We start from the raw sequence: 27,779 nt of genomic DNA, 5'->3' as shown, positions 1-27,779 counted from the left end.
CTGTTGACAGCTAGGATAGGCTCCAGCACAGCCCACGACCCTTATGAGGATAAGCAACTAAGAAAATGGATGAATGTTTGAAGAAAATAAATGGAAGGACAAGGTGTACAACAAATATGTAAAATAGTAGGTCTAAAGGATCTAAATGAATATATTTCAAGGTAAAATCTAACTTTAGTAGGCGGGCACAGGCAACAAATGCATTTTTGCTCGAGTGTTGGCTTTCTGTCGTTACCACAAATGTACCCATTTTGATCTACTTTTAAAGCTTCTTGGAAATGAGTTTGTGTGCTCCTGACTCGTTGCCAAGTTATTTTGCAAACAGAGATTTGTCTGCGTCAAGTTGGCCTTTCATTGTTATTAATTCAACAGTGGTTTCTCCCCCCTCCTCCCTGAGAGAGACATACTGGCAAGTTGTATTAATAGAATATAATCAACTGGGCAGTGTTGCAGTAGAATCCACCTGGGTGCCATCTAACCCCCCCCCCCCACCCCCACGATGTGATATACCGATTCCCGTTGGCGTCATTAAAAGCCGCATCTGACATTCTGAGCGCGCCGATGACTTGATTTGTATCGAATTGACTTGACAACAGAAACATAGTGAGAGTGTTTACACCCGTTGCAGAATAACCGCTTTAAACTGCGGGGAATATGTTTTAATTAATGAGTCAATGAAACCATGCGGAGTGCGTTTTCTCGCCCCCCCCACCTCTCGCTTACACACAGTAACAATTTCTCAAGCACACTAAACTCACAACCAGAAGCAATCCCGCATGAAGCGACACACACTCTTCACTCCATTACATTCACTGCAGCTGTGACTCACTCAAGTGTTGACTTTCTATTTACTTAACGTTTATTCCAAAGATCAATGCTCCATTTTTTTTTTTTTGCACTGTGTCCAAAGGTCTGCGGACAGCAGTTTTCAGTAGCTGGTTCAGAATTTAATGAGGGTATAAGACGGAAGCTCCAGTCATGCATGAGTTGCCGGGTTCTCGTCCGCATATGGAGACGTCTCCTCCGTATGAGACTATTGCGCTGCTTTTTAAAGTGACTGGAAGAAGCCGCTTTGATTGGACAGGATTGAAAAAGATGCCCCCACCAGCGCAGACGTTCCACTTTTAAATGCGCCGCGGATACGCCAGCACACGAAATGACCAGGATCATGTCTAGCCCGCCTCCTCGTAGATTTACACTAGTTTCAAAAATAGACCCCTTAGTGCGCAGGTGTCAAAGTCAAGGCCCGGGGGCCAGATCCGGCCTGCCGCATGATTGTATGTGGCCCACGAAGCTATATCTTGCATATTAACTTCCGTGATTTTTGTTTGAATCTGTACCAAATTTCAAATTGTCATATCATATATGATAACACTGTAAGCATTTTTGTGTTCCCAAACAACAGTAGTTGAAAAACACATTCCCTTTGATGTCTGATACAAAAAGAAGTTTAGAAATTCCATGTGGAAATATGATGAGGTGATCAAAGATTTTTACGGTTCCACAGTGAGGGGAAACCGGAACTCAAATGGGGCGCGCGACAAAAACCAGTTTGGCAGCCCTGCCTTAATGTAAAAATAATACATTTACACATCGTCAATCACACCTTCTGTCTCTGCTTGTTTTTCCTTGGACATGGTAGTTTCTTTCATAAAATTTAAAGGTACACAATGGGGCCAAGGAGGGTTGATTTAAAATAAATAAATTTAAAAAAATAAAATAAATATATATATATATATATATATATTTTTTTTTTTAAATTCATTTTCTTTCTCTTCTTCACCCCCTCCCCCAACACAGTTTAATGATGTACAGGCCGCACTAACAGTTTTTTTCATAATTGCAAATTTTGCTTTCAGGTCTTAGTTATAAATTTTATATGTCAGTTATTGAACAAAAGATATCTTAGTGATTACGGAGGACCCTAGCTGGGGGGTTCCTTATTTGTATTATTACTGTAATTTCCGGCCTACAAGCGACGACTTTTTTCGCATCCTTTCAACTCCTGCGATGATGCGTCTAATTTGTGCGAGGGGTCACGTGAGCGGAAAAGGTAAGAATGAGACCGGTGGAATATATGTGCCGAGGAAGTGACATTTACTGGCCCTGTTCGCACTTCGCTAGTGTTAGCGCTGTGCTAACGTTAGCGCTGCGCTAGCGTTGTGCTAGCGTGTTGCTGCTGTGTTACTGGTTTGTTTCAGTGATATTTACCAGTAGGTTTTATTTTAACTGGCTTTGTTAGCGCTAGTGTGGTGCTAGTGTTAGAGCTAACGTTAGCGCTGCACTAGCGTTAGGACTAGTGTTAGAGCGGCGCTAGCGTTAAACTCTTTCTGTATACTGTCTTTCTTTGCAAATATCTCATGTTTCAATGTTGGTTTTAATGTGCGCACTTGTGGCTTTTACATAGCTGTACGTACCAAATGGAATTTCCTTTCCAAATGTACTCTATGAGACTTGTAACCAGGTGCGCTCCGTAGGCTGGGGAATTAGGGTACTTCCCTGTGGGCGTTGCATGCTTGTACTGGATCTATAACTCCAGCCTTAATGTGGAAAGATTGATGTTTGCTTCCACTCAACAACAACAACAACAAAAGGATCAATTGGCATTATCCAGTCGAGACAAAGCAGGAAACGATCAACTCTATAATTCGTCTGACTTGGAAAAACTTCACTTCCCGCTGTCAGCTGACAAATTCGGACACGAATGACTCGGCCGTCTCGCGACTGTCGCAGCCGCGCCGATTCATGTTCACCTTCTCTTCGCCCCGACTCATTAGCGCGCTCGTTAGCACATAATTGAAAGTAAGCGATCGCGAGCCTCGCATGAGCAGCATCCCGCCGGGCTTTGCAATTTACAAGCTGGTAATGACAAGCCGACAAAGCTATTGTTTACCACAACTCTGAAGGGGGTTTGAGATGTTTACTGCACAGGCGAGGAGAGGAAATAGTTTGGACTTGTGATCCATAATGTTCTGTTTCAGCATGATAAATCCATCCCGCCTTCCGAGCTGAGGCCGGTGTGCTTTTTTCCAATCAAAAGATGTTATCGCTTCTGTGCGAGTGTTGGTTAGAAACTGCTCCGGTATATAGCAACATAAAAATAAACACTTGTGTACCACTGACAGTCGTACTTGTACTTTTAGAACAGTCAGAAAGCTAGAATTTACATTACGCTGTCACAAAATAATGTGTTAGGCTAGTGAGCTAAAATAATTCATTATTTATAATTGATTTTATGTATAATTGATTTCATTACATAAGTTACTTTTTAATGAACCGTTATCTTATTTAACATCTGCAATGTTTATAATGTTTCATTTGATTGCTTGCTTGCAGTAAAGTCAATTAATTACTACCACATCAAATTCCCTGCGCGTTTTAACGTTCTTAATGATAATGATGATTCCGATCCCGATTGTCATTCTGACGATGCCGCGTTGTTTCCCCAAAACAACGTCAGTGTCCTCTTCTACACTCGGTTGCCATAGCGACGCCATCCGAGCACCACACACCGTCTGAGAGTTTTACGTCTGGCGTCGACAAAAGAAGTTGGACCACGGAGCATTCGATGGTTTCCTGTCACCCATCTAGCTCTGGGTCGCATTGTCTGAGAAAAGCATTTTTTTCCCCTCCGTCCCGAGATGATTATTGATGATATTCCTGGTAGGTTTTGAACAGTAGAGGTGTCCATTACATGTTTGCAGTATTCCCTACTGTCAGATTTTTAATCTTCTTCTTCATAACTCATCACACAGTCGTTAATGTCAAAAACGCCTGGCAACAAATGTCTGTGAAAATGTCCAAATTGGGTTAAATTAGCCATTTTCAAATTCTCCAGCGTCATGTGACTCCAGTAGTGTTAGAGGGGTTCGGATGTGAACGGGGGGAGCAGGTGTGTTAAGTTTGGCGTTGCCACGCTCACATTCTGTCATACTGGAGACGGGAAGATCAATTTGGCACCTCACGGCCGAGAACTGTCAGAGGAGCTTGAAAAAAAAAAAAAAGAAAATAATGATACGCTTCTCTAAAAAACAAAGAGGCAAACGTTACTTGCTTCAAGCTCTTTGTCATAACAAAGACATAAACAAAGGAATCTTAACAATCGCATAATTAAATGCTGAATTGTTCAAACAGGCGATACGATATACTGTATAGCGAATGTTAATGTTAACATAGGATGCAAAAGTCATTGGCCGTTTCATTTTCTTTGTCGCAGGGAGTGCTGGAGCATTTCCTGGTTGTCAACGGGCAGGAGGCGGGGCACACCCTGGACCGGTCGCCAGCCAATCGCAGGGCACATGGAGACAAACAGCTGCACTCACAATCACACCTAGGGGCAATTTAGTGTGTCTAATTAATGTTGCATGTTTTTGGGATGTGGGGACCTCAGAACTGTGAGGCCAACGCTTTTCAGCTGCCCCACCGTGCTGCCTCCCCGCACACAGTAAGTCAAAATCCACGATATTCTAGGGGTGCAAACAACAAACCGGAGTATAGTGGGGGAACACTCAGTCCTGCGTTTCTAATAACAAACACATTTGTCCCACTTTGTGTGCCACCCCCCCACCAGACATTCCTTTCCCCCTTTGTTCACCGAGCTCGCTTCTCCAGCTGTGATCCAGCAAGGATTCTCATGATGTGGTTCTGACAGAAAGAGAGAAGAAACCTCCCTTGACACGCCGTCATCCCGCTGAGGTGACTATCTAGATTTATGCAGCGTTCTCAGCGCCACGCCTGTGGAAAAACATCGAGGATGTAAAGTATTGTGCTGTATTTTGTATTTTGTGTCCATTACAGTGTTTAGATATAATACATGACCATTCTAGCTAAAAAAAAAAATCGGATATCATCTTTTCATCTTTTCCCACTGAAATGAATGAAAAAGGTATGACTGCGTTCCACTCTCCCCACAAACAGCAGCCAAAAACTCATTATAAAACATACACTAATATCATAATCAAATAATGTTCAACGATTTAATGCTGGCGGCACGGTGGAGCAGCTGGTAAAGTGTTGGCCTCACAGTTCTGAGGTCCGGGTTCAGGGTTCAGTTCAGGGTGTCCCCCCCTCCTGCCCGTTGACAGCTGGGATAGGATCCGACACTCTCCGCGACCCTTGTGAGGATAAGCGGCAAAGAAAAGGGATGGATGGATGGATGTTCATGCATGCCTTGGACACCAGTCCGCACAAGACTTGCAACAAATACACGAAGATGACTGTCACAACGAAGCTCAATACGAGATGTAATATAAAAAAAGTCATTTTCACAGAGAAATGTATGACAGAGTATCGTTATATTGTCTGTCAGCATGTGTTGCTGCACTGTTTGTGTTCAAATAGCCATTGCTTAAAGCGTAAAGGCTTCTACAACCTTGATTCCCCCTTCCCCCCTCAAAGTCTTGATATTGTAAAGAACGGCCATATTTTGGCCACCCCTGCTTATTCTGTGCTCTAAATCCTTCACTAATGTCAAAACAAGGACAACCTTTCCTGCTTGGTCCCAGTGGACATTAGTCAAGCAGGAAAAACAGGATTGACTTATCATGATAAGCCGTGTAGGGAAAAAATGGGAATTTTAAAAAGATAATTACAAAATCACAGAGCAGAGAAGGGCAGCTTTCTCTTTTCATAATCCTGCGTGTCATGGCTGACCTTTCCTTTCTCCCGCCGTCTGAACTGATTAGCTTTCGTCAGCTGCCTTCCACACTTGCGTATCCCTGTTCAAACTCATAAACAACTAGGGCCAAGGTCTGCAGCGTTGTCACAGCAAGACGTCGCGTCGCGTCGGAGTTTGATGGCGCTCTCATTTTCCGCCGCGTTCCGAATTCAAAGCATCCTTGAACTTGGTTTGTGGTGGAGGGGGGGAAGATAACCTCCCCCTATCTACAGCCAAGTTAATTGGGCTCGGGGAAAGGACGGGGATCATGTGAAAGAAAGTCTGGACACCAAAGCCTTACATGACCTTCAGCCGGAAGAGCAGACGGAGGAGCCAGGTCATTACTAGATGAGGTGGACATTAATAATCATTTCAAAAAGAAAACAAATGCAAAATGTGTCAAATGCAAATTGAAACTACTGTTGTAAGGATTTGTATCATTTTATACTATTTTTAAAATTATGGCAATAATTATTAAATAGTTTAACAAAATAAAAAATGAATGTAAAATTGTTTATTTAAGATAATATTCATTTTGTGTCATTTAAAAATGATTGTGATAGTTAAGTTTTGTAATAAAACACATGTAAATAAAACTAAATGAATGCCTATTTTTATATACAGATTGTAAAATAATTTAGAATGAATTGAAAATTTATTTTTTTTACATTTAGTCAAATATTATTTTGATTAATGCTCTCTTTCACTATGAAACAATCAACAGATATCTAAACAAAAGAAAATATTTAAATGTGCATTGTATGTATAATTTTTTTTACAAATGTCAATTCAAGTGCTTCCAGTAAATTGTCAGCAAATTACTGAATAAGATAAGTAAAATCATTAAAACATTTAAAAAATGTTGTAATTAAGACATTTCAGGAAAAACTGCCTGATTTAATGTAACGCAGATGACAATATTAAGATTAAAAGTACTGCTACAATATAATGTTACAACATAACAATGATCGTGAGACCAGATTAAAGAATATTTAATCCACTCCCAATCTAAAAGCAGGGCAAGATCAACCGTTTGCCGATGAGATGAGCAAACACCAAAACACTCCCAAGAGTCATAATAAGTGGTGCATAATTGTATTTCATTTCAACATATATTACCATCTTTCTCATTTAATAAAGACACAAAGTATTTATTTACAAGATTCTACAACAACTCTGGGTGGCAAAAAAAAAACAAAAAAAAAATGGTTTTGCTTATTGCAATGATTCCCAACCAGTACGTTCCATGAGAAACGATCACATGTGCTATAAGTTATCCAATTGCACTTAATTGGTCTGAAAATTGTTTGCGACCATAAATAATGTACCTTTATTTATCTATGATAACGACATATTTTGACAGCATAATTAAATACTCTTCCACTAGATGGCAGAAGCTATAATTAACCTATGCCTATTGTGACATTTTTGCCGCGTTTGTTTCTGTTGGCTCAGTTAAGTTTGGGAAAACGCTGACTTTTCGGATGAAGTGGAAGGCTTATCGCTTGGATTTTGTCAACCTTTGTCGACGAACTTGACAGCGGTTGTTAACAGTCTATTTGCAGCAACAAAAGTTTAAAAAAAAAAAACGTCATGCATTGCTTTGCGAATAATGTAACAATCGTGTGGCATCATACTGAGTCATATTGGCTCACGACGACTGTTATGCAGGATGTTATATAATGTTGTTGTTTTTTTTTTATCTGTTACATATGCGCACCACCTACCGTCTATCTAATCCTGACCTTTTCTACAATGCAGATAACCTCATTGGAAAAACACGGACATCTAGGCTAATTGCGGCCGTCTCGCTCATCCTCGCTGTCAAGCATCTGAATCGGAAGGTCAAGGTGAGCCTCTTTTGGTTTTGTCTCCTGGATGTTGTGACGACGGCGTTTGAATTACGCCGCAGTTGCCGCACGATCACGTAACCGCCACTAATCAAATATACATCGCTGATGTCGGGCCGAAACCCCCTTTGTCCAAATCATGTCTGTTTTTTTTTTTTTTTTAACTATTATACTATTGGTAAAGACCTATGTGGGTATGTCACATTTTACAAATTATTTACCAATACAAACTGATGAAAATAATACAATGATAATGGGTCCACAAACCAGCCGTTTATTTATTTCTCATGAAATATGATTTGTTTGGTAAATGAAAGGCTTCCACCCAATGACTGCGCTATCCAGTTCAGCTTATAGCTGAGAATCTTGGACATTTAAAGCAAATTGTACCACTCTCACTTCCTACAGAGCTCGTGCACCTACGTCATCAAATCACGTGACTTTTGTTTACGCCGCCATATTGCTGGTCTAAGAAAGTATTGTTCAATGCTAAGTCGGTTGGAGACGACCCGAAAATCCGTCTTATTGCACGACGACCGTTTGGCAAAGAGGACCCATATTTAATCCCAAAGTCGATGTTTTCGCTGATAAGAACTTTGACTATTAACCAGCTTCCGCTTGTCTTGAACAACTGGATCTACACATGGATCTGGTGAGTAAGTTGTCGAGACTTACACGGAAGAGTTTGAAAGCGTAGAAAAGTCTGAACGCATACAAATACTTCGTAGCTGGATCCCTTCTCAATCAAGAATAAATCCCTTATAGCGATGGAGCCACTCAGATTTTCTCAATACAAATACCAATATTTATATAAACGAGACCTGGTTTTACACAAACTCGCGTTCATTAACTATGATTGGAAGAAAAAAAAAGACAGCGGGTCGGCTCCTCCGTCCACGAAAGCGTGTTGCGGCCACATGTTAAACTTCGGTAAACTTCTCCGTGACAGACATTTTTTTTGTTCTTAAATATGCATTGTTCTCAAATGAGTCCAATGCGTATTTAAAAAATAGAAAATAAACCGCGAGAATAGGCTTCAGCCCCCATACAAGGAAGCGCGTTGCGGCCACACGTTAACCTACAAAAACCTCTGTGTGACCGGCGGTTCATTTTCTTCTTTTAAATACGTATTGGACTCATTTGAGAACAATGCATATTAGGGAAAAAAAAGTCTGCCGAAGATTAACGTGTGGCCACAACACGCTTCTGTGTACGTTCGAGACGACTCCCTGTCATTTTTTTTTTAAAACGCATTGTTCTCAAATGAGCCAACTTGGCATTATAAATACTTTTTGGGAATTTGAGATTGAGAAGAATAATTCCCACCTCAAGTGAAGTGATGGCTACACAGTCGTGTGTATTTGTTTGGGCACCAGCCATCACGTTTAATTGCCGAAATCCATCGATCTTTTCTGCTCTTTTCAGCTGGTATTCCATCTGTCTCGTCTGTTGTGACAACCAACAGCACAACAAGTTTCCGGCATTGTGTATATTCTCCTCCGGTTCAATGTCCCCCACACTGTCGAGCAGCTCTTTTTGACCGTCAATACGGCGTCGTGAAAATGGTGACGTCACGTGCACGAGCTCTATTGTCACTACTGTATTATTATTTCCTGAAATTGTGATTGGGAGTTTCTATTTTCTCAAGTGCGCAGTATAGCAGTTTTTCATTTCCCGGAGCGTGTACATCCTCAACAGTACTTTTATTTGAAGGAGGCGTCTATTTGAGAGGAGGCCTTTATTTGTCACGCTATTTCTGGAGTGCGTGCGGCTATCAACGTCCTGCCTACACCTTCGCCAACAAAATCTGCATGTCGTGCACCCAAGCAAACTTTACTGCTTGGGGGAAATTAACTCGGCAATAGGAAAGGTTATTGCAGCTACCTAGAGGCACCATTTTTTTTTTTTTTTTTAATGTCCTGAGGGAAGGGAGGGCATCTAATTGAAGCGGTGGTGTGGATGACTCACCTTCATCTATTAGAATGGAGGATATACACGATTTAAAGTTTTCCATCTTATCACCCTACTTGCAATCCCACAATTAAGCCTCCATTAGTGCAGGTCGTACCTCGTCTCATCGGAGTTCACAACACTTATTACAAAAGCAGTTGAGGAGATATTTGAATCCGATTTGTTCCATGTCCTCCGTAATTATCAACATTTGCATTCATTGCATCCATGTGTCTCAAGCACTTTTCTGATGAAAACCTTTGCGTATTGGCGCCATATATCATGACAACGAATATACAGAGAATCTCAATTACTTTTGTAGTGAATGTTTTAAATTTTGGATAATTAAACTATGTTCACTCTTTGCTATTTTACCTTCATGTCTACTAATTTTGTCCATTGCAAGAAACCGAGCAATTTTTCCCAATGGCTGCGTGTGACTGTGAAGTTATTTAATTTGGGTTCATTTAGACTCAAGGAGGACAGAAGCTCGACGACATCAGCAATGTGGCAGTGTCGCTATAGCAACAGAGCTGATGGGCCGTCAGCGTGAAAACTTGGGGGGGGGATGAAAACAACACCGACACAATCATGAGCGGGTCTACGAACAGATAAAAACATGAACTTCCATGGCTCGAAGCGCACGCTGAAGCATTCACAGGCTTTTTCTTGTAATTAGACACGACTGTTAGCTGAAGTGAACGATCCAACCCATCATCAGCTCGTGCAACAATAGTAGCTGACACAGAGGGCACTTCTCCAGATAACAAACACCTGGGACAAGCACAGGGAAGAAGGGCCGGGGGCGGAGGGGGATGGGGATTCATTTGAAGGCAGCGTACAGTCCATACAGAAAATATCAAAAGCATTGATTTTCTGCATCTTGTTATGTTACAGCCTTATTTCAAATGGAATGGGTTTTTTTCTCCTCCAAATTTTACACAGAACAACAGAAAATGACAATGTGACAAACTTTCTTTTGAGATTTTTTTTAATAGCTGTGAATACTTTTTGTACGTACTGTAGCTGTGCGTCTCTGATACACAGTAAAATATTAGCACACTTTTTAATCCCTTGCCAAGACGTTGGTTGTGTCAACCTTAATCCATCCCTATAACAGGTGAACTAAAACCGCTGTTGACACTCGTCAGAAAAGCAAAGTGTAGGATTGTGCCAAGTCAACTCCGTACGTAATACCGTAACAGCCAATTCGCCGATCACCCTCCATTGCATGTTTTTTTGTAAACATCATTTTGAAACTCGTCATCAAAAGAACACACCACAGATTAAGAACTGATAGATCAACACGAGTGTGGTGTTTCAAACAAATTTGGACCAAAGTCTCAAGTTACATATACATGGAGTATACCCCGGGCAGTTTTCGAAATGAAATCAACCGTAGGTGAAAACAAAGCGTTCGGTTTCTACAAACCCAACACTGAGTCACACACCGCGGCCAGCAATTCAAATCAGACAAAGCGCTCACAGGAGAACAAGTAGCAGCTACTGGGTTAAACACCATCATAAGTTCTTATTAGAGTATCTCTAGTGATGCATTGAACTGTACATTCTGTCCCATCGAGTTGCTACATACAACGTGTTGACCTGACGGTGACAAATTCCCCTGATTTAGAAAACGAGTACAGCTACATAGTTGAACTACCTGATATTACGAAGCACTTTTTAAAATACCAAATGCATCTACAATATGAAGCGAGAGTCCGCTTACTTTTAGAAACATATTGTGCTTTCCTGTTCGCAGCTCACGCACACACACACACACACACACACGAGTAGAAAAAGGAAAAATTTTTTTTCACACCTCTGCGCTCATAAAATGTTCCTGTAAATGGAGATCAGCACTCCGACACCTGCATACAATGGATTTACCGGAATAGATTACTAGTAAAATGGGAAGTGATCCACTCAAGTGTCCTGAGGTGATGCACACGTCTGAGACACGAGAAAACGTGTCCCGCACAAACTGCTACATAGAGGTCTATTTTCTGAACTTAAGTCTGGTAATGCACTGGATGATGAAGCCAAACGCTGTTGCTCCAAAATCACTGGCCTCTGAGTCATCTGAGGCCTCTGAAGTGAGATGAGATACTGAAAAGCAGCGGTTCTGAAACTGGTATCCCCACTTGTATCATTTGCACCTGGTAATTATGTTTAATCGGTTGCCGTTAGGATACTGAGGGGGATCCCTGACCCAAAAGGTTTTAGAACCTCTCCTATAAAGTGAGCAAATGTGATTATGTGTTTATTAGCACCACAACCACAGTGCTGGGGGGAATCACTTGTTTGGCGTGCGCTGCCAAAGTCTGCAGAATATCTCACATCGTAATGCTGGCCATCACTATCTGGATTTTGTTCTTGTTCCTGTCCTGGAGACTAGTGCTGTCCAGCGGCCTCTCAGGGGGCGAAAAGGATGGTTCATTTCAGGGGCAAAGGCAGTAAGTCTGGAAAGCTTCGGGCGTCTGTGGTAAATACGCCAGGAAGAGGTACACTTTGACCATGAATCCTGGTCCTGGGTCTCCGGTACTGATGGATTTTAGCGTTATCTTGAGCTTCTTCAGTTTGAGAATGCCGAGCACTTTGCCGTGACTGTGAAAAGCCATCTAGTTACTCAAGTGTGCTTACGAGTCACTGATTCTGCAGTGGTACAGTTCCCTGACTTTAATGCAGTGAAAGTTGGTACAGTTCAGTGACAGATCCAAATGTATAAATAGTTGTCTGTCTCACTATGTGCCCCGCGACTGGCTGGCAAACAATCCTCTGATGTTGTTCGCCTTTTGGCTGGATTCACCTTTGACAGGCTCCAGCTCCTTGACCGACCCTGAACAGATTATGACTTATATAGAAAACTGGTGAATGGAAGTGTGCTCACACAAAGATGTTAGTGGTTTTGGCCATCACGATTTGGCTTTTCTTCTTGTCCGGTCCTGGAGACTGTTTCTGCCCTTCCTGCTCTCTGGGATCAGAGATGAAGCTCTATTAGAAGCTATGAGCTTTGAGCTCAGGTTTTGAGTACTGGTTTCTGATGGATGAAATTTATCTCCAATGTGATTTGAGCTACTCTTTCAAACTTCCTTTTATTATGGACTTTAAATATAGAGATCACTTTGCTAAGACAGTTACTAGCCATCCAGTTACACACAGATCTCAGTGGCAGTGGCCGTCAGCTTCAGGATTTTGTTCATGTACCATCCCGGAGGGTGTTGCTGTCCTCCCTCCTCTCTGGGGTAGATGTTTGAGGGGACCTGGACAAAGGCAGTTGGTTCCAGGAGGCATGGAAGGCTACGAGTGTTATTGGCAGGTCTGTGAGGAGGAAGAAAACGTGAATGAAGCTGAAATGCAGTCACCAGTGGACACCTCCGAGCTGGACCGTTCGCCTCTCTTGGCATGGTAACACGCTTTCTCAGCTGCCCTTGGCCATGAATCCCAAACCTAAAAGGCTTTTAGCCAGGTCCAAGCTCCTGATGGATGAAGTTTGTTTCCTATGTGGTCTGAAATTTTCTCTTAAATTGCCTTTTAAGTTGGCCTTAATATAGAGAACACTTTGCCAAAACATTGAAAAGCCAGCTAGTTACACACAGATTTCAATGGCAGTGGCCATCACCATCTGGCTTTTGTTCTTGTCCCGTCCTGCAGCCTGCTGCTGTCCAGCCTCCTCTCTGGGGTCGGAGAGGACACTCCGTTTGAGGGGAGCTGGGCGAAGGCAGGAGCTTCCAGGAGGTGTGGAAGGCTCTGGATGTCTGTGGGAGGTGCGTGAGGAGGAAGAATTGGATGAAGATGAAGTGCAGTTGCCAGTGCACACCCCCGAGCTGGACCGTTCGCCTCTCTTTGCGCGGTACGAGGCTCTGCGCCTGAGCTCGCTCACCAGGTCGTATTTGACAAAGCAGAAGACGTCCTTGACCCCGCAACGTTTTTCCGGCTCTGCGGCGAGAAGCCTTTGGAACATTCGCAGGGCGTCGTCAGTGAATCGGCGCCACTGAGACGGATATGTTCCCACGGGACATCCAGCTTTCTGCCAGCGTCGAAACTCCTCATAGAAGGTGTCTGTTAGCAAGGCGGCCTCCCATGGGAAGTTACCTGTGAGCATGCAGAAGACCAGAACTCCAAACGCCCACACGTCCAGACTGGTGTTGACCAAGAAGCCCTCGGTGCGGCTGGCCCGGCACACCTCCGGGGCCGTGTAGGGGATGGTCCCGCTCACCCTTTTCACGCGGCAGCCCACCCGCCGGGTCATGCCGAAGTCGGCCAGTTTGATGCGGCGACACTCGCGGTCGAACAGCAGCACGTTTTCTGGCTTGACGTCCCGGTGCACCAAGTTTTTGCTGTGCATGAAATCCAGGGCCAGGCCAAGTTGTTGCATGCATCGTTTGACCATTTCTTCTGGCAGGCCCATCTGAGAGGAAGACAAAGATGAGAAGATGTAATACGTTATTATGGAAATGGAACATACGAAGAATTCACACAAGACACTAAATCCACAGTAGTGGCACGTGTGATTTTTAAAATGGACAAATAGGCCAAGTCATTATTAGATAAGGTTAAAAAAAAAGGTGCATGTAAAATTATTTATTTTATATTTTTTCACATTTTAATTTGGAATATGGTTTTGTTGAACATTTTGTATTTCACAAAGGAGAGCTATTAAAATAGCCTATGTGGTAATTTTATATAAAACACTTGAGTTTACTTAAAGATATAGCTTTGGCCTTAATTAATTTATTGGTAAATAAACATCAATTAGTCAGTCACAGAAAATTACACAATTAGTATTTTTTTTACAGCACATCTATAGATGTCAATTTTTTCCCCCTAATTTCCTCTATTCATGATCATTCTATTATGTATAGCTTATACTTTATTAATATTTAATGAAATAATTTATTACATTTTAAATTAAATAATTCCACAAAAAATCTAAATAATGCTCAAAGTAAAATAGTTTTAGTAAGACATTAAATCATACAGATTTTTTAAAAAAATTCTAAAAGTGACAATTTGCATCATTGTCTTCATAACCAAATTTTTAATCAAATGTTTGATACATGTAAAATTTGTCAAAATCAACTAAATTAATTAAATGGCTAAAAAATATTGTCCTTCCAAATCGTATAAATACATCTTAACTGACTATTAACTGACTTTTTTTTTTCTTTGGGAGAGCTGGGCTGGATGTAGAGGTTGTGGTTTGGCCACCCCTACATTACAAAATGAAGCAAAGTATACGCAGAATCCTGATCCTAGTACAGGAGTCCCAATACTTTTCTCCAAATCATTATTTTCACCATGTTGTTAAAAGCGGAAAACAAACTAAAGCTCAGGACACACGCAGATTTTCTCCAATAAGAAAAAAGGAAAAACGTTTCTAGGCTCGCGTTCCGCTGGAATCGCAATTTTAATGAGAAAGGCAAGCGGAAAAAGAAAAAAGTTCTAAAGCAAATTCAGAGCTGCTCTCGTAGCGATAGAACTGAGAAAAGGCACCGGCCCCGGGAGAGCTTGTTAAAAGTGCGCCATCTGAACGTGATTGGAGCAGCTGTGTCGGAGCGAAGACGATGATTGGTGGAGACAAGCGTGATGGCGCTACCTGTGGGGGAATGATGTCGAAAAGGTCCCCGGCGGGAGCGTATTCTTGTCCAAATACATAGCAGTCCTCCGTCTCAAAGAGCACGTCCAAGACTTTGATGATGAACGGGCTTGAGCTAAGCGAACCGGTGAGGCTGTACTCCCGCAGGAAACTCTTCAGCTTGGTCTTGTTTTTAGTAACAAATTTCAGCGCCATTTTAGTGCCTGGAAAGATCAGACGGCAACGTGATGAGATTTGTTCACAGATTGCAGAAAAACCGAGGGTTGGATGCACTCACCTTGGTTTCTGTGCGCCACCAGGTCCACTTTCCCATACGTGCCCTTCCCCAGCTCGCGGATCTGCTCAAATTGTTTGGCTACGTCGGCAGCGGAAAGCGAGGTGATGGCAAGGGCTTGCATGTCTTCCACAGGCACGCCGACTTCGCCCGGGGCTATTTTGGATGTGGGAGAGCCCCCGCCGCTGCCCACCCGTCCCGGCCCCGTCGGAGAAAGGGACAGGCTGGCCTTGACGCTGTGCGGCAGACTAGGGGGGGGGGAATAAAAAGGAAAACATTGCTCAGAGTCATTGTGAATTTGTCAGAAGAAAATACAGCGGCACTGGTATCTGTTTTCATCCTTTTATCAGTCTTTTGTCCGTTATAGAAATGTTTGAATTCATAAATGGGTTTAAAAAAAAAAGAGTGTCCTGGGTTCTAAGATAATCAGATGAACTCCAGTTGAACCTCAAGGAGTGTTGCAGCAAGGGGAACGTTAACGCCATTGAAAAAGAAAAAAAAAAGACATTAAAGAGTCACTTAGAGGACACTGATAAATACAAATGCCCAAAACAAGCTCAAGACCATCTCACTCACTGCCAGTTTTTCCAGTTAATGTACATATTTGACATCTATAGCCGTCAATAACCACTCACTTACTGTAAATCACCAAATAAAAGTCATTGCTAGATTACAGTTTTTTTTCTGATTGCTCTCAAGTATTTGTTTGCATTGTCTACATGATTTTTTTTTTCATGGAATATCCCATAGCAGAATTAATATTATTATTATTATTATTTTACAGACTATCATAAGCATAGAATCCATTTCTATGTGCAAAAAGGAAGAGCCCCCCCCGAGTCCGCTGGACATCACTTGGTTGAGCTTTCCCGAGGCGGCCACGAGAATGACTTTCCTCGCTGCACTTACCGGCAGACGCTGACGGGAAAATCAATAGGAGCAGGTAGATGAGCTAACAAATGGAACCGGTTTCGAGGTGTATTCCGGTAAAATATGCCGAGCGCGTTCCGGGAAACAGAACATCATCACCTGTTACTTTTACGGCACATTCGGGCTTAGTTCTACAAGCGCAATACGCACCGGCTGCTCATTTAAAATCGGCGAGTCAGGTCGGGTTCGGGTGTGACTGGAAAATGGAAAAAAGGATACATCTGTTTAAATGTGTGTGTGTGTGAGGCCGTGGGGGATCCGGCATAATCATCCACACACTAATAGACATCAAATCACTCAGAGCAATTTTGCTGATGGCCTGTTTCAATCGACGGTCAAAGCCAACAGATAAGCTTGTTGTTCCTTTCCCTTGTAACCTACTTTTGTTTCGGTCGACCTCTGGACATTTCATTCGGTACACCTGGACCATCTAGAGCAGAGATCGGGAACCTTTTAGGCTGAGAGAGCCGTAAATGGCAAATATTTTAAAATGTAATTCCAAAAGAGCCATATAATATTTTTTCCAAACTAAGTACAAGTGTATTCGTGCATTTTATGGAACACCAACACTTTAGGATAAGTCTCTAAATGCATTTAAAAGTACTTCTCACCATTAATGCGGCTTCCATGCTGATGCCTTGGTCGTCTATTTCATACGTCATTAAATTAAACTTCGTGCAGCCCTTGAGGATTCCATCCACTATTCGTGAACGTAGTTTGCTTTTAATGTTTTTTTTCTTAAATGTGAGAAAGACTTTTCATATGCATAGGTAGAACCAAACATGATCAGTACAACAATATTCACACACCCCAGTGTGTGGTATGTGAGCCGAAGTGCGTTCCAAGTTTTTACAATAAACTGGTCTGGAGGTTGAATTTTTTTTCATTTGTCCCCACTTATGTGCGCTCGCCAACAATGCTTGGCGACAGAGGCATATATTTATGTAAAAAAAAAAAAACATTCGGTGGTGGGCAGCGCATAAGTACTCTGTCATTATAAACCCTATTGATAGGCTGTGTAAGGACTGTAACATTTGTAATTATGAGTGTACCCCTTTAAGAGCGCATGTGGGGCGTTGCAAGGTAAACTAGGAAGAAGAGTGTGTGGCCGTCGTTAGAGAAAGTTACGTGTGGTGCCAAAATGTTAAAAAAAAAAAGACTTGACCCTTTTGAGGATAAGCGGCTTGGATAATGGATGGATGGATTTGTGATAGTATATTTAGGATTGAAATTATTGCTATAAGTAGTTCTAAAAATATACATATTTATAGTTTGGTATAGTACAATGTTGTACCACAACATGCGGGGCAGCACTGAGGTCTACTGGAATATATGCAGCGGGATGAAGACCAAGAACAAGAGGCGGAGAAGGTCCCGAAAGTAAACTGCAGGAATAGTCGTTGTTCCCACAGGGCAGAGAGACTATACGCCTCCGTGTATGTTCTGTGTGTATTTACGTAGCAATTGTTTTAAGTTTTACGGTATAATAACCATGAGTGCATCTGTTCCGCATTACATGTTCTCGTTGATGACCTTTGCAAGACCGAGCTTCCCGTCTGTCCCGTTTCAATATTTAACCGTAACATCATGGCCAAGACTGGTCCACATGGAACACGGTCAGGTCTTTTCGGACTCCCCCAAGGCAACACGCAGTCGAGTGGGCAACAGCCGGCGAGAGTAGGCAACAGGATTCACAAAGTCTTACATAATTATCTCCAGGCTCAAATCAAGACACGTGCTCGGCGAGTATGGAATACACTGGGCGCGCTTTCTATTTTCCGCGGCAATGTTTATTTTCTTCCTGGACTGGAAGAAGGAGAAGGCAAGAACAAGCTTTGCAAATTGTCACATCCTGCTGCACTCACCCTGGAGCTATATTTATCGAGCTCTACCCACAAGATATGAAGCTTCTCAGAAAACTTCTCGTACTAGCTCTTCAAGGTTATCCATAAACAATTACATATCTAGATACCACAGGGGGTGAACGACTACATGTTTGTTGCAGTCGACTATAATGTGATGAAAGTCGAACTGAGGTCGACTAATTGGTGATGTCTTTGATTTAGCTTTTTTTGCACAAAACCAAAGCTGTTTAATGCCACCCCCAGTTAAAGTTTACTGTCAAACTATACATAACGCACGTTACGTATAACGTTAATATATAATGTTAATTCTTTACATTCTTAATAATTATCTTATTACTCTGTTTGTATGGACTGCATTACTTTACTTACTTACTTACTTACTTAGGGAATTCATTTGTCTGGAACGGATTAATGGGATTTCCATTCATTTCAATAAGGAAAGATGATTTAAGACATGACAATGAGTCACGGAACAAGTTAAATTCACATCTCAAGGCACCACTTTAAAGACAAATGATCTAAGCCATTACGCGGAATGTAATTAGTGCAATTAGCGGGAGCAATGCACATGCTCATCGCAGCAGATCTCGGTACCTAACCCACGAATGCTGAGGGTTCACAGTACTTGTTTACTCTCTCCAGAACATTCGCTCCGGCATAGCACATAATCACATTACAGTACTTAGTTTCCCAAAAAGTCACCCCGCCCCATCCTCAAGAACATCAATAAGCGAGGGATGCTGTGTGCCTGTTTCCTTTCTAAAAACTGGATTAAGAGTGCCGACATGCGACGCGCACAGCTGCGACGACGTCGTAGGTGTGATCCACAATCCGCCGTATTGTGCCCGGAAGGTACGTGGGTGAAGTTCTGTGACTTTCTGGCAGGATGATGTGATTATTTTGGGGGGGGGGATTCAAAGGGTCCGGAGCGCGACTACGATGCTCCATAGAAAGGGGGGCCTTGTCTCCCATGAGCAGCTGGGATCAGTGTCCGCCCAAGGCAAAAAACAACTATACACCTGTTTAGCGCCTATTCGGATTAATTAATTAATTTATTTATTTATTTTAACTAAAGCTTCTGATGATGTAATTATTGGATTTAATAATTATTTTTTAACTCTTTTTGCCACTTTGTTTTAGATCCCTCTGTTCAAGTCACATCATTCTAAGTATTTATGACATTTTTTTTTATAGTATTTGACACGGTGGTTTGTTTACAGTATTTATTACGGCTCTACAAATTTACGGTAGAAATTTTTTTTTAAAGAAACAAAAAAAAAATGAAAGCAGCCTTCTTGTCCTCTCATCCACCACCTCCAGATGAGCTCCGGGCACCGTTTGCTGTTTGCAGTTTATTAAATCCAGGCCCACTCATTCTAAATAATCTGTCAGCAATTTAAAGCAGCTCACGAGGTTGTTATACGCGAAGCATGTTTAGATCCTCTCGACAAATTCTTTATCCCACAACATCCCCGTAAGCGCGTGGAAACAAATCTCCTAATAACTATTTGAAAGCAAGCGCGGACCAAAAATAATCTCTAATCTTCGTTCCTGAAAAGTTTAGAGCGGGGAAAATAAGAACATTTTTAGATGGGATTCTGGAAAACAGCCCTTTTTTTTTTTTGGTCCAATTATTTCGTTTCTCACCAGCAGATTCGAGCCATTCCGTCTTCCAAATGTTCGGCTCATTCCGAACATTTGGAGAAAATGTCACGATAAAATATACACGAGATATTTTACGTCATGACCTAGTCTGCCTAGTTTCACAAACCTTTCCAACTTTTGAGATGATTCAGGACATATGCAGCATTATGTATCATATTTTTCAGTGTTCCGTACTTTTACATGACAAAATTGACACATAAATGCCTTCCTTACATACAGTATGTACCTTTTCTTATGCGATTGCTGCGGTAATGCAGTAGTACACTGTGATGCTGGAAGGTATTTCTAGTATTTTGCTTCGGGTATACATGGCAGACCATCCATCCAGGCATTATCCAAGCTGCTTATCCTCACAAGGGTCGCGGGAAAGCTGGAGCCGATCCTAGCTAGCTCTGGGCGAAAGACGGACTACACCCTGAACTGGTCGCCAGTCAGTCGCAGGGCAGATATCAACACAACCACTGAGCGGGAATCGATCCCACACTTGCCAGCACCAAAGGCAGGCGTGTGTACCACCACACCATCAGTGATTCACCCCAAACTATAAGAACACAATTAGTTCCGCTTGGCATGGTACAGCAATAACTGCCTTGAAAAAGCTCAAAAAAAAAAAAAAATCCAGCACACGTTACATTTTGGATGCGGGAGATATGAAAATGAGGGTATTAATGATGATGCGGCACCCTTTCATGTAAAACAAGCGTATTTTAAGATTCAGCAGAAACATCAGTGTATCTAAATTGGGTCAGGGGATCAGAGTCAGCAGCTTTATACTGTTTACCGATTTTTATAGCGCAGTCCTTGTCCCTCTTGTTTATTCCTGAAAACAAACAAGGGACTCGGGGAAGAAAAATAACAAGAAGTAAATAGATTTTGCGCCGGTCTCGCTCTTTCCAGTTACGGACAACTTGTTTTTTGCTGCAATGAGTCATCATTGGGGATGACTGAGCTCGTGAACGGCCTTGTCTCCTGTTCCCCATTTGAACGCGTTCCAGCTAACTATGGGAAACACATCTTCACCGGAGTTCCTCCACGGATTACTTCCTCCGAAACGGTGATGAAATTACACCCCCCCCCCCCGCCCCCTCTGACTCAGACTGCGCTGGGAATGAAGCATCTAATGTTTAACAGCATTAGCAGAGGTGGCAAAAGAACTCACAGGCTGTACTTTAAGTCCCTGTTACATGAAAATTGTTCTGACGAATGTCAAACGCCACAAAGAAGAGCGTTAAGAGCCCACTAAGTAAATGTAACAAAAAATTCAACTTTCAATTAAAGCACTAGTACAAGCATATACTGCAAAAAAATCCACTTCATTCCAGTGATGAAGTCTTGGACCTTTCCGACTGGCGATCTTAAGCTCCGCCCCCCTTAGGTACATTTGCCATGTCCCACAAGCTTCCAAAATGGTGACTGAACAGAACAGGTTCGAAGTCGATTCTCTAACGTATATTCCAGATAATATTGCGGTACGTTTTTTTGCCAAATGCGTCAGACGCTTTCAAGAGAGCTCTACAGAGAGGTCTCAGCTATTTCACGCAAGGATATGTACATGGAATTAAGATTTTTGGATGGAGCAGGACCCAAAGTCAGAGTTACAGCGAAACGTTGGCGATTGATGCAAAAAAAAAAGTTTGACACCTCACAAACTTCATATTGAAATCCAACAGGATAAAATCTTGGAATCCTACTGCGCATGTAAAGCACGGTGAGTGATTTTTACTTGGAAAGCTCATGAGTAATATCATTGTAGTTTTTATAAGCGAGTTAGGTTCGATTTTCTACATTTAAACAACGGTGATGAACTCAGTCAGTACCATAGTCACCAGATGAATTGAATTGCACGTTCCCCAAGCGTATCTGAGGACCATTTTCTTTGTAACATTAACTTTCCAAGCGCACGCTACTGACAACCAGCATTACTTCTGGGGCAACATGGCGGCAGGGGCGTGTCAAGCCAGGGGTTAAGACAATGCGGCTATCTGATTGGCTATTATTGTATGAGTGATTGACAGGTCGGAAAGATCCATTGCACTTGGTTACTTTCCCTCAGTGAGCATGAGTGTGCACCTTGTCCATCTGTTTGTGTCTTTACTTGAACAAAAGCAAATTGAGTGACAGCCTGGGTCTCCTCTCAAGCAAATGAAATACACACACACACACACACAAATAAAATCCACATCACTTTGTTAAGTAGCTCACGAAATATCGGCAAAGCCTCCCGCTGATGTCTGCAGGACCTACATATTCGAGTCTATCCTTCCCTGACTTGTCTTACCGCTCTGTGCTTCCAATCATCCCCTTTTTCTACAACACCCCCCCCCCCCCCACGGAGCGACCTTGTTGAAAAGCCGCCGTATTGGCGTCCTGCTGGGATTGCCAAAGATCTAGAAATGGGAGGAAAAACCAAGGTTACATTGATCCAATAAATGAGGCAGAGTGCGAAGTGAGGCTGTTGTCAAATGTCGGAGGTCGGCTGCAAATGGGTCCCGAGCAGGAGAGTAATTAAACCGACCGCCGATAACGCATCTAATCCACATTCATTAGCGGCTGCAATTAGACAGCGGCGCGTCTGACTATAAACACCATTCATAATCAGCTCACATCATCATTGTAATTATGTCGCGCAGAAATACTTAAATTGTGACATCCTACTCAAGTGATCTCCCTCGTCCTTCATTTTCCAATCTTCCACGTAATCCACAAGTCACATCCGAAAAACTCACGCCGACGTTTTGCGCCTTCGTCTCCGTTTTCTGCGTTTTTCTCGACCGATTCAAACCGTTCAAACTTCAAACTGTTCGGCGCGCTCAAGACATTTTACTATTAAAACTATTTATCACATTTGCAAAAATGTGCAACAACAACTTGAGGATAAACACCGCTCATAACAAGATCATTTCATCATTGCCGTTGCTTCATGTAGAATCCCTTTAGTGGTGGCACATTACTTCAGTCAAATGCCAAGGGAACATACTGTACCCCCCCCCAGCCCCCCTTGCCCCCGAGACCCCACTAATATAATCCAGTAGATTCCACATCCACAAAGGAGGTTTGATGTGAGCGGGTGTGTGTGTGTGATTGGGGGAATCCAATGAGAGAGACGAGCGTCCTTCCCTTTGTGCCACATGCTTTGATGTCAAATAGATGGTGGGGGGGAGTTGACGGGGGTGGGGGTCGGATGTGAGCTGCACAAACGGGGTCGGGGGGGGGGGTCTTGTGGGTTTCTGTAGCGGAGTCGCAATTTCACCCTCCACATCCATGCAAACTAACAGCACTGTACACAACGCTAATGAGATTCACAACAACAATCTAAAAATGCACCCCCCCCCACCCCCAGCCCCCCTCCCACCCTCTCATTATTAAGCATTTGACTTAATTGCATGATGCATGTGCAAGTGTGCACAACACCGAGCAGACACAAAAGAGCCGTCTCCGAGCATTAAACGGCCCAGAAAAAAAAGGAGGCTTCTAATTGGAAAACTGCGCAAGGAGAGCTGCACGCAAACGGAGCTTAATAAAAGCGTTTGTACGAGCGCTCCGGAAGCCTGCGCCGGGGTATCGATCGGCGAGCTTCATAATGATATTATATTAGACAGCTGTTTCCTTCCAGATGGCGGCAGGTTGCTGCAAAACCTGGTTTCTCTTCCTTTATGACAGATGTTTGTAGACTTTGAAGGAAATTATATACACTCTATTTGCGCAATGTACTGGACTAAAAAAAAAAAAAAAATGTGATATGATGTGTTTTACGGAAGTTGAAAATGGTTATCATATTTCACCAATTTTAGACTCTCGTAGCTGTGGGAAAGCGATAGATTTTAGACAAAGTTTTAAAAGCTCTACAATGCATTTATTTTTATCTAATGTTGTACTGTATATGCTTTGTCAACCATTTTTAAAAATCTTTTTTATCAGATTTCCTCTGAACTGACAAGCAGATGTAACGTTTATGATTTTATGGAGGTGAACCACTTTCATTTTCAACATATTTTTTTTGTTAGACCCGGAGAATTTGTAGATTGAGGTGAGGTTAAATGCGCCCCCCAAAAAAACACAGTTTCAAATGTTTGTCAACTTTACTCAACCACAAAAGTTATACCAAACAAATTGAAGGGAGTGATGGAAAAATACAAAAATAATTTTGGTCTCCTGGTGGGTTTAAAGAATGTTTGGTTTCACTCCCTCCTAAAAAAAAAAAAAAATATAGGACATTTCTAAAGAAGTATAGAACTTTAGGACCCAAGTCCTATAGAATTGCTATAGAAATTCTATTGTTCTGTAGCAAAGTTCTATTGAACGAGTTGTTCTGTACAAATTCTATAGAATTCTATAGATTTCTCTTTAGAAATTCGATAGAAAATCACAGCCAAAGTTCTATAGAACAAGTTGTTCTGTACAAATTCTATAGAATTCTATAGATTTTTTTTTTTTAGCAGGGCTGCTTATTATTATAGTACACAATAATACAGAATATTTAGGCAATGGCCTCACCTGCTTGGGACTTGTCTCTCTCCTCCATGGTCCTGCATTCTGTACTCAGCACTGACCTTTTGGGGACTGCGAGAACCTGAAGCACACAGGTGAAACAAAATAAAACAAAAGACTAAAGATTCCGGTGCGGTCCCTCGGCAAAGCGCAAAGCTCGACGCCGATGTTCTCCTTCAGTTGACTCTCATCCTGTTCCTTGAGAGGCTTTGAGACAAGTTGACCGGAGGCGGATGCGGTGATCGCATCACGCCGGGTGCTGAGGTGTGCGCGCTCGGATCATCTCTCCTCTGGAAGGAGGCTCGCGGGTGCGGGGTGGGGTTGGCGGGGGTGGGGGGTGTTGTTGTTTATCTTTCACCCCTCCAGTGGTCCTGGATGACCCACTTCAGTCCCAGTCATTCATAAAGACAAAGAAGGCAAAAGAAGCCTGCGCATCCGGCGTATGTTCCGCTCCCGCTCAGGTCTTGTGTCCGGGCCACGAGAAAGAGGGGCCGCGAGGTTGAAATGTGGTGCAGGGTGATGGGGATGGTGATGGTTTGTGGCTCAGATGTTGCTCCTGTGCTGGTCTCCACTACTCGGCTCTCTTCATTGTTCGCCGTCTGCGCCGCTCGCACGCCCAGGGTCCTAGTGCCTTCGACAAATTGAAGACACTACTGTATTACAGTAGTTCTCAGCATCGGTACTGTACTGTATTGCAGTGTTCCAACCTGTATTGAGCCGTTGAATATTTAAAAAAAAGCTCAATGCCGCTGGAAAAAAAATGTCCCAAAATAATATTAACTGAAATAATGATGCTCCAATTTACTCACAAATTGAGTTATTCAGTAAGTATCTCTAGACTTAAAACCTATAGCGCATGCATTTTCCAAAATATTGAAATAATGATCACAATTTACTCACAAATGTATTTAGTACAAAATCCGGGCCTGCTTACTTGAATATAAAGCTACAAGTTGGTTTTAAGAAAGGATACACTGATTAATTGTTTATTTGCCACCGAGTAGAAGTGCATTTCCTGGTTCGGGCCATCACTATACATTGCTAGCATACCGTCGATAAATGACCATAGACATTATTCTGTCGGTTCTCGACCAAATTTTAGATTCCTAAAATATACTGTATTCTTTTAATTGATTTAATACTTCCATCCATCCATTTTCTTTGCTGCTTATCCTCACAAGGGTCGCGGGGAGTGCTGCAGCCCATCCCAGCTGTCAAAGGGCAGGAGGCGGGGTACACCCTGAACTGGGTTGCCAGCCAATCGCAGGGCACAAACACACTCACAATCACACCTAGGGGCAATTTAGAGTGTCCAATTCACGTTGCGTGTCTTTCGGATGTGGGAGGAAACCGGGAGTGCCCGGAGGAAACCCACGCAGGAAACGGGGAGAACATGCAAACTCCACAAAGGCGGGGCCGGGATCGAACCCGGGACCTCAGAACTGTGAGGCCAACATTTTACCAGTTGCTCCACCGTGCCACCTGATTTAATACTCATGACATTGAAAATATTTTTTTCAATACAATTCAATCAAGCATGACTGTTCCGAATGTTCAGTGTATTTATTTCTGTTTTAATTTAACATTTCTTTTGATTATTCAATTTAACTATTTTTATTGTTGAACTTTGTGATTGAACGATGTATTTAATTATCAGATTTCAAATTCATCCTCATAAGGCCAACGAGGTAGCTCTCTGTAGGTCATGTGACTGCCCATTCGTAAGATCCAAATGTTTTACGTCGGTACTGCCGTGAACCAAGGACCCAGTTGAATTTTTTTTTACATTTTAATTCTTCTCTGGAAGCATTTTTTTTTTGGGGAGGGGGGTCTGACCCACAAGCTGAGAATCACTACACGACGAGTCCTGCTATTGTAGTTTTGAGTGATTTGAACACTTGAAAGGAACAAGCTGCTCCACTCTTGCATAATTCAACAGCTTGAGCACTTCACGCGGTGACTTTGCCAACTGTCCTTATTAGGCGTTTAATTCATGGCGCTGGCATTGTACCCTTAACTGTACATGATGAACAACAGCACTCCCTGCCAGCGCTGTTTGCTAAGATGAACTGATGCGACAGCTTGGACATGACAGCGAGGACATGGGAGAACCATTACTATCGGCGAAAGAGGGATCGAGGCGTGCGTAGAAAAATGGATGGACCAGTGTTTCCGAGCCTTTATTGATCCGAGGCACATTTTTACAAAAATCTCACACCACCAAACAGAAATGTCTACAAAAATATATACACTGGAAAAAAAAGTGTCTTACTTGACTCACAAATGTATTCAGTCAAAAAGTAAAGCTGCAGTGGCGGCATGGTGGAGCAGCTGGAAAGCGTTGGCCTCACAGTTCTGAGGTCTCGGGTTTGATCCCGGACCCGCCTGTGTGAAGTTTGCATGTTCTCCCTGTGGCCGCGTGGGTTTTTCTCTGGGCACTCCGGTTTCCTCCCACATCCAAAAAACATCCATCCATCCATCCAGCCATCCATCCATCCATCCATCCATCCCTCCATCCATCCATCCATCAATTTTCTTCACCGCTTATCCTGGGGACTGCAGTTTCTTACATTCCAAAAACATGCAACATTAACTGGACACTCAAAATTGCCCCTAGGTGTGATTGTTAGTGCAGCTGTTTGTCTTCATGTGCCCTGTGATTGGCTGGCAACCAGTTCAGTGTGTGCCCCGCCTCCTGCCCCTTGACAGCTGGGATAGGCTCCAGCACTCCCCGTAACCCTTGTGAGGATAAGCAGTGAAGAAAATGGATAGATGGATAAATCTGCAGGCTGAAATCGAGAGGGTCCATTTTAGCTGCTAAAGATGAGACCAATGGCCTTGGCCTTTGCTTTCAACTAAATTGGCCCTTTGTGAGTAAAATGAGGTGGGACTACCATATTTTCTCTCCGTCACTTTTTCTGACATTTTTAATTGATGGTGTAAACACTTTTAGTGTTATTTGTAACAGAACACATTGAAATCACCAAACATCAGCATTTTTCTTCCGTGATCCTTTTTTTTTTAGAATTTTTCAGTTTTTGTCGTTGTTTTGGGAGGGCGTTCTCCAACCTCGCCAGGTAAAATGCATACTCTCTCGGATTTAAGTCTGGAGTTTTTGCCAAAGTTTGGCGGTGCCAGTCGACACAAGCTGAATGCGTCGGGTGCTGAAACAAAGGCTTTGCAGTTCAACACAAAGTCTTACTCATTTCAAGGGAAAGTTTGCATTTTTAAAACGGATAGCAAGATTTGCTAGCACATGCATCTACTGCAAGGTGTTGGACGGGGCAAGACTTTTTAATTTTAGTTTTATCAGGGCTGAGACAGGAACCGTGCTGCTATTAATCATAGTGAAGGTCAAGTATTCGCGCTGACAACTGGGAGAAGTCTGGGTCAAGCACACCAAGGGGGATCAGACACCGTCGCACTATTAACAGATGTAACAGTAACAGCTTGCTTTGCAGTCTTTCATCTCCTCTTTCCCACGCACCAGACTCATGGCCTA

The 27,779-nt window shown here is 42.6% G+C and overlaps 2 protein-coding genes across 2 annotated transcripts in view; one reads left to right on the top strand and one right to left on the bottom strand.

Annotated features, from left to right (window-relative positions):
* The first annotated feature begins 4,410 nt into the window (after positions 1 to 4,410).
* Positions 4,411 to 27,779, top strand: part of LOC133495169 (retinol dehydrogenase 13-like) — a 31,280-nt gene continuing 7,911 nt past the window's right edge. The window contains exons 1-4 of the mRNA XM_061809481.1: positions 4,411 to 4,444; positions 4,571 to 4,695; positions 7,418 to 7,506; positions 16,114 to 16,272. The gene's annotated coding sequence lies outside the window, so the exon portion shown is untranslated. The remainder of the gene's footprint in view (positions 4,445 to 4,570; positions 4,696 to 7,417; positions 7,507 to 16,113; positions 16,273 to 27,779) is intronic.
* sbk1 (SH3 domain binding kinase 1) lies at positions 10,435 to 15,621 on the bottom strand (the record flags this gene model as incomplete). Its single annotated transcript, XM_061811112.1, has 3 exons — positions 10,435 to 13,867; positions 15,056 to 15,258; positions 15,333 to 15,621. Coding segments are annotated over 3 exons (1,314 nt in total), but the record flags the coding sequence as incomplete, so codon positions are not given.

Source organism: Syngnathoides biaculeatus, chromosome 22 (assembly GCF_019802595.1).
Source record: "Syngnathoides biaculeatus isolate LvHL_M chromosome 22, ASM1980259v1, whole genome shotgun sequence".
NCBI lineage: Eukaryota > Metazoa > Chordata > Actinopteri > Syngnathiformes > Syngnathidae > Syngnathoides > Syngnathoides biaculeatus.
The sequence above is the reverse complement of the archived record's forward strand: the minus strand, read 5'-3'. Positions and strand labels throughout refer to the sequence as shown.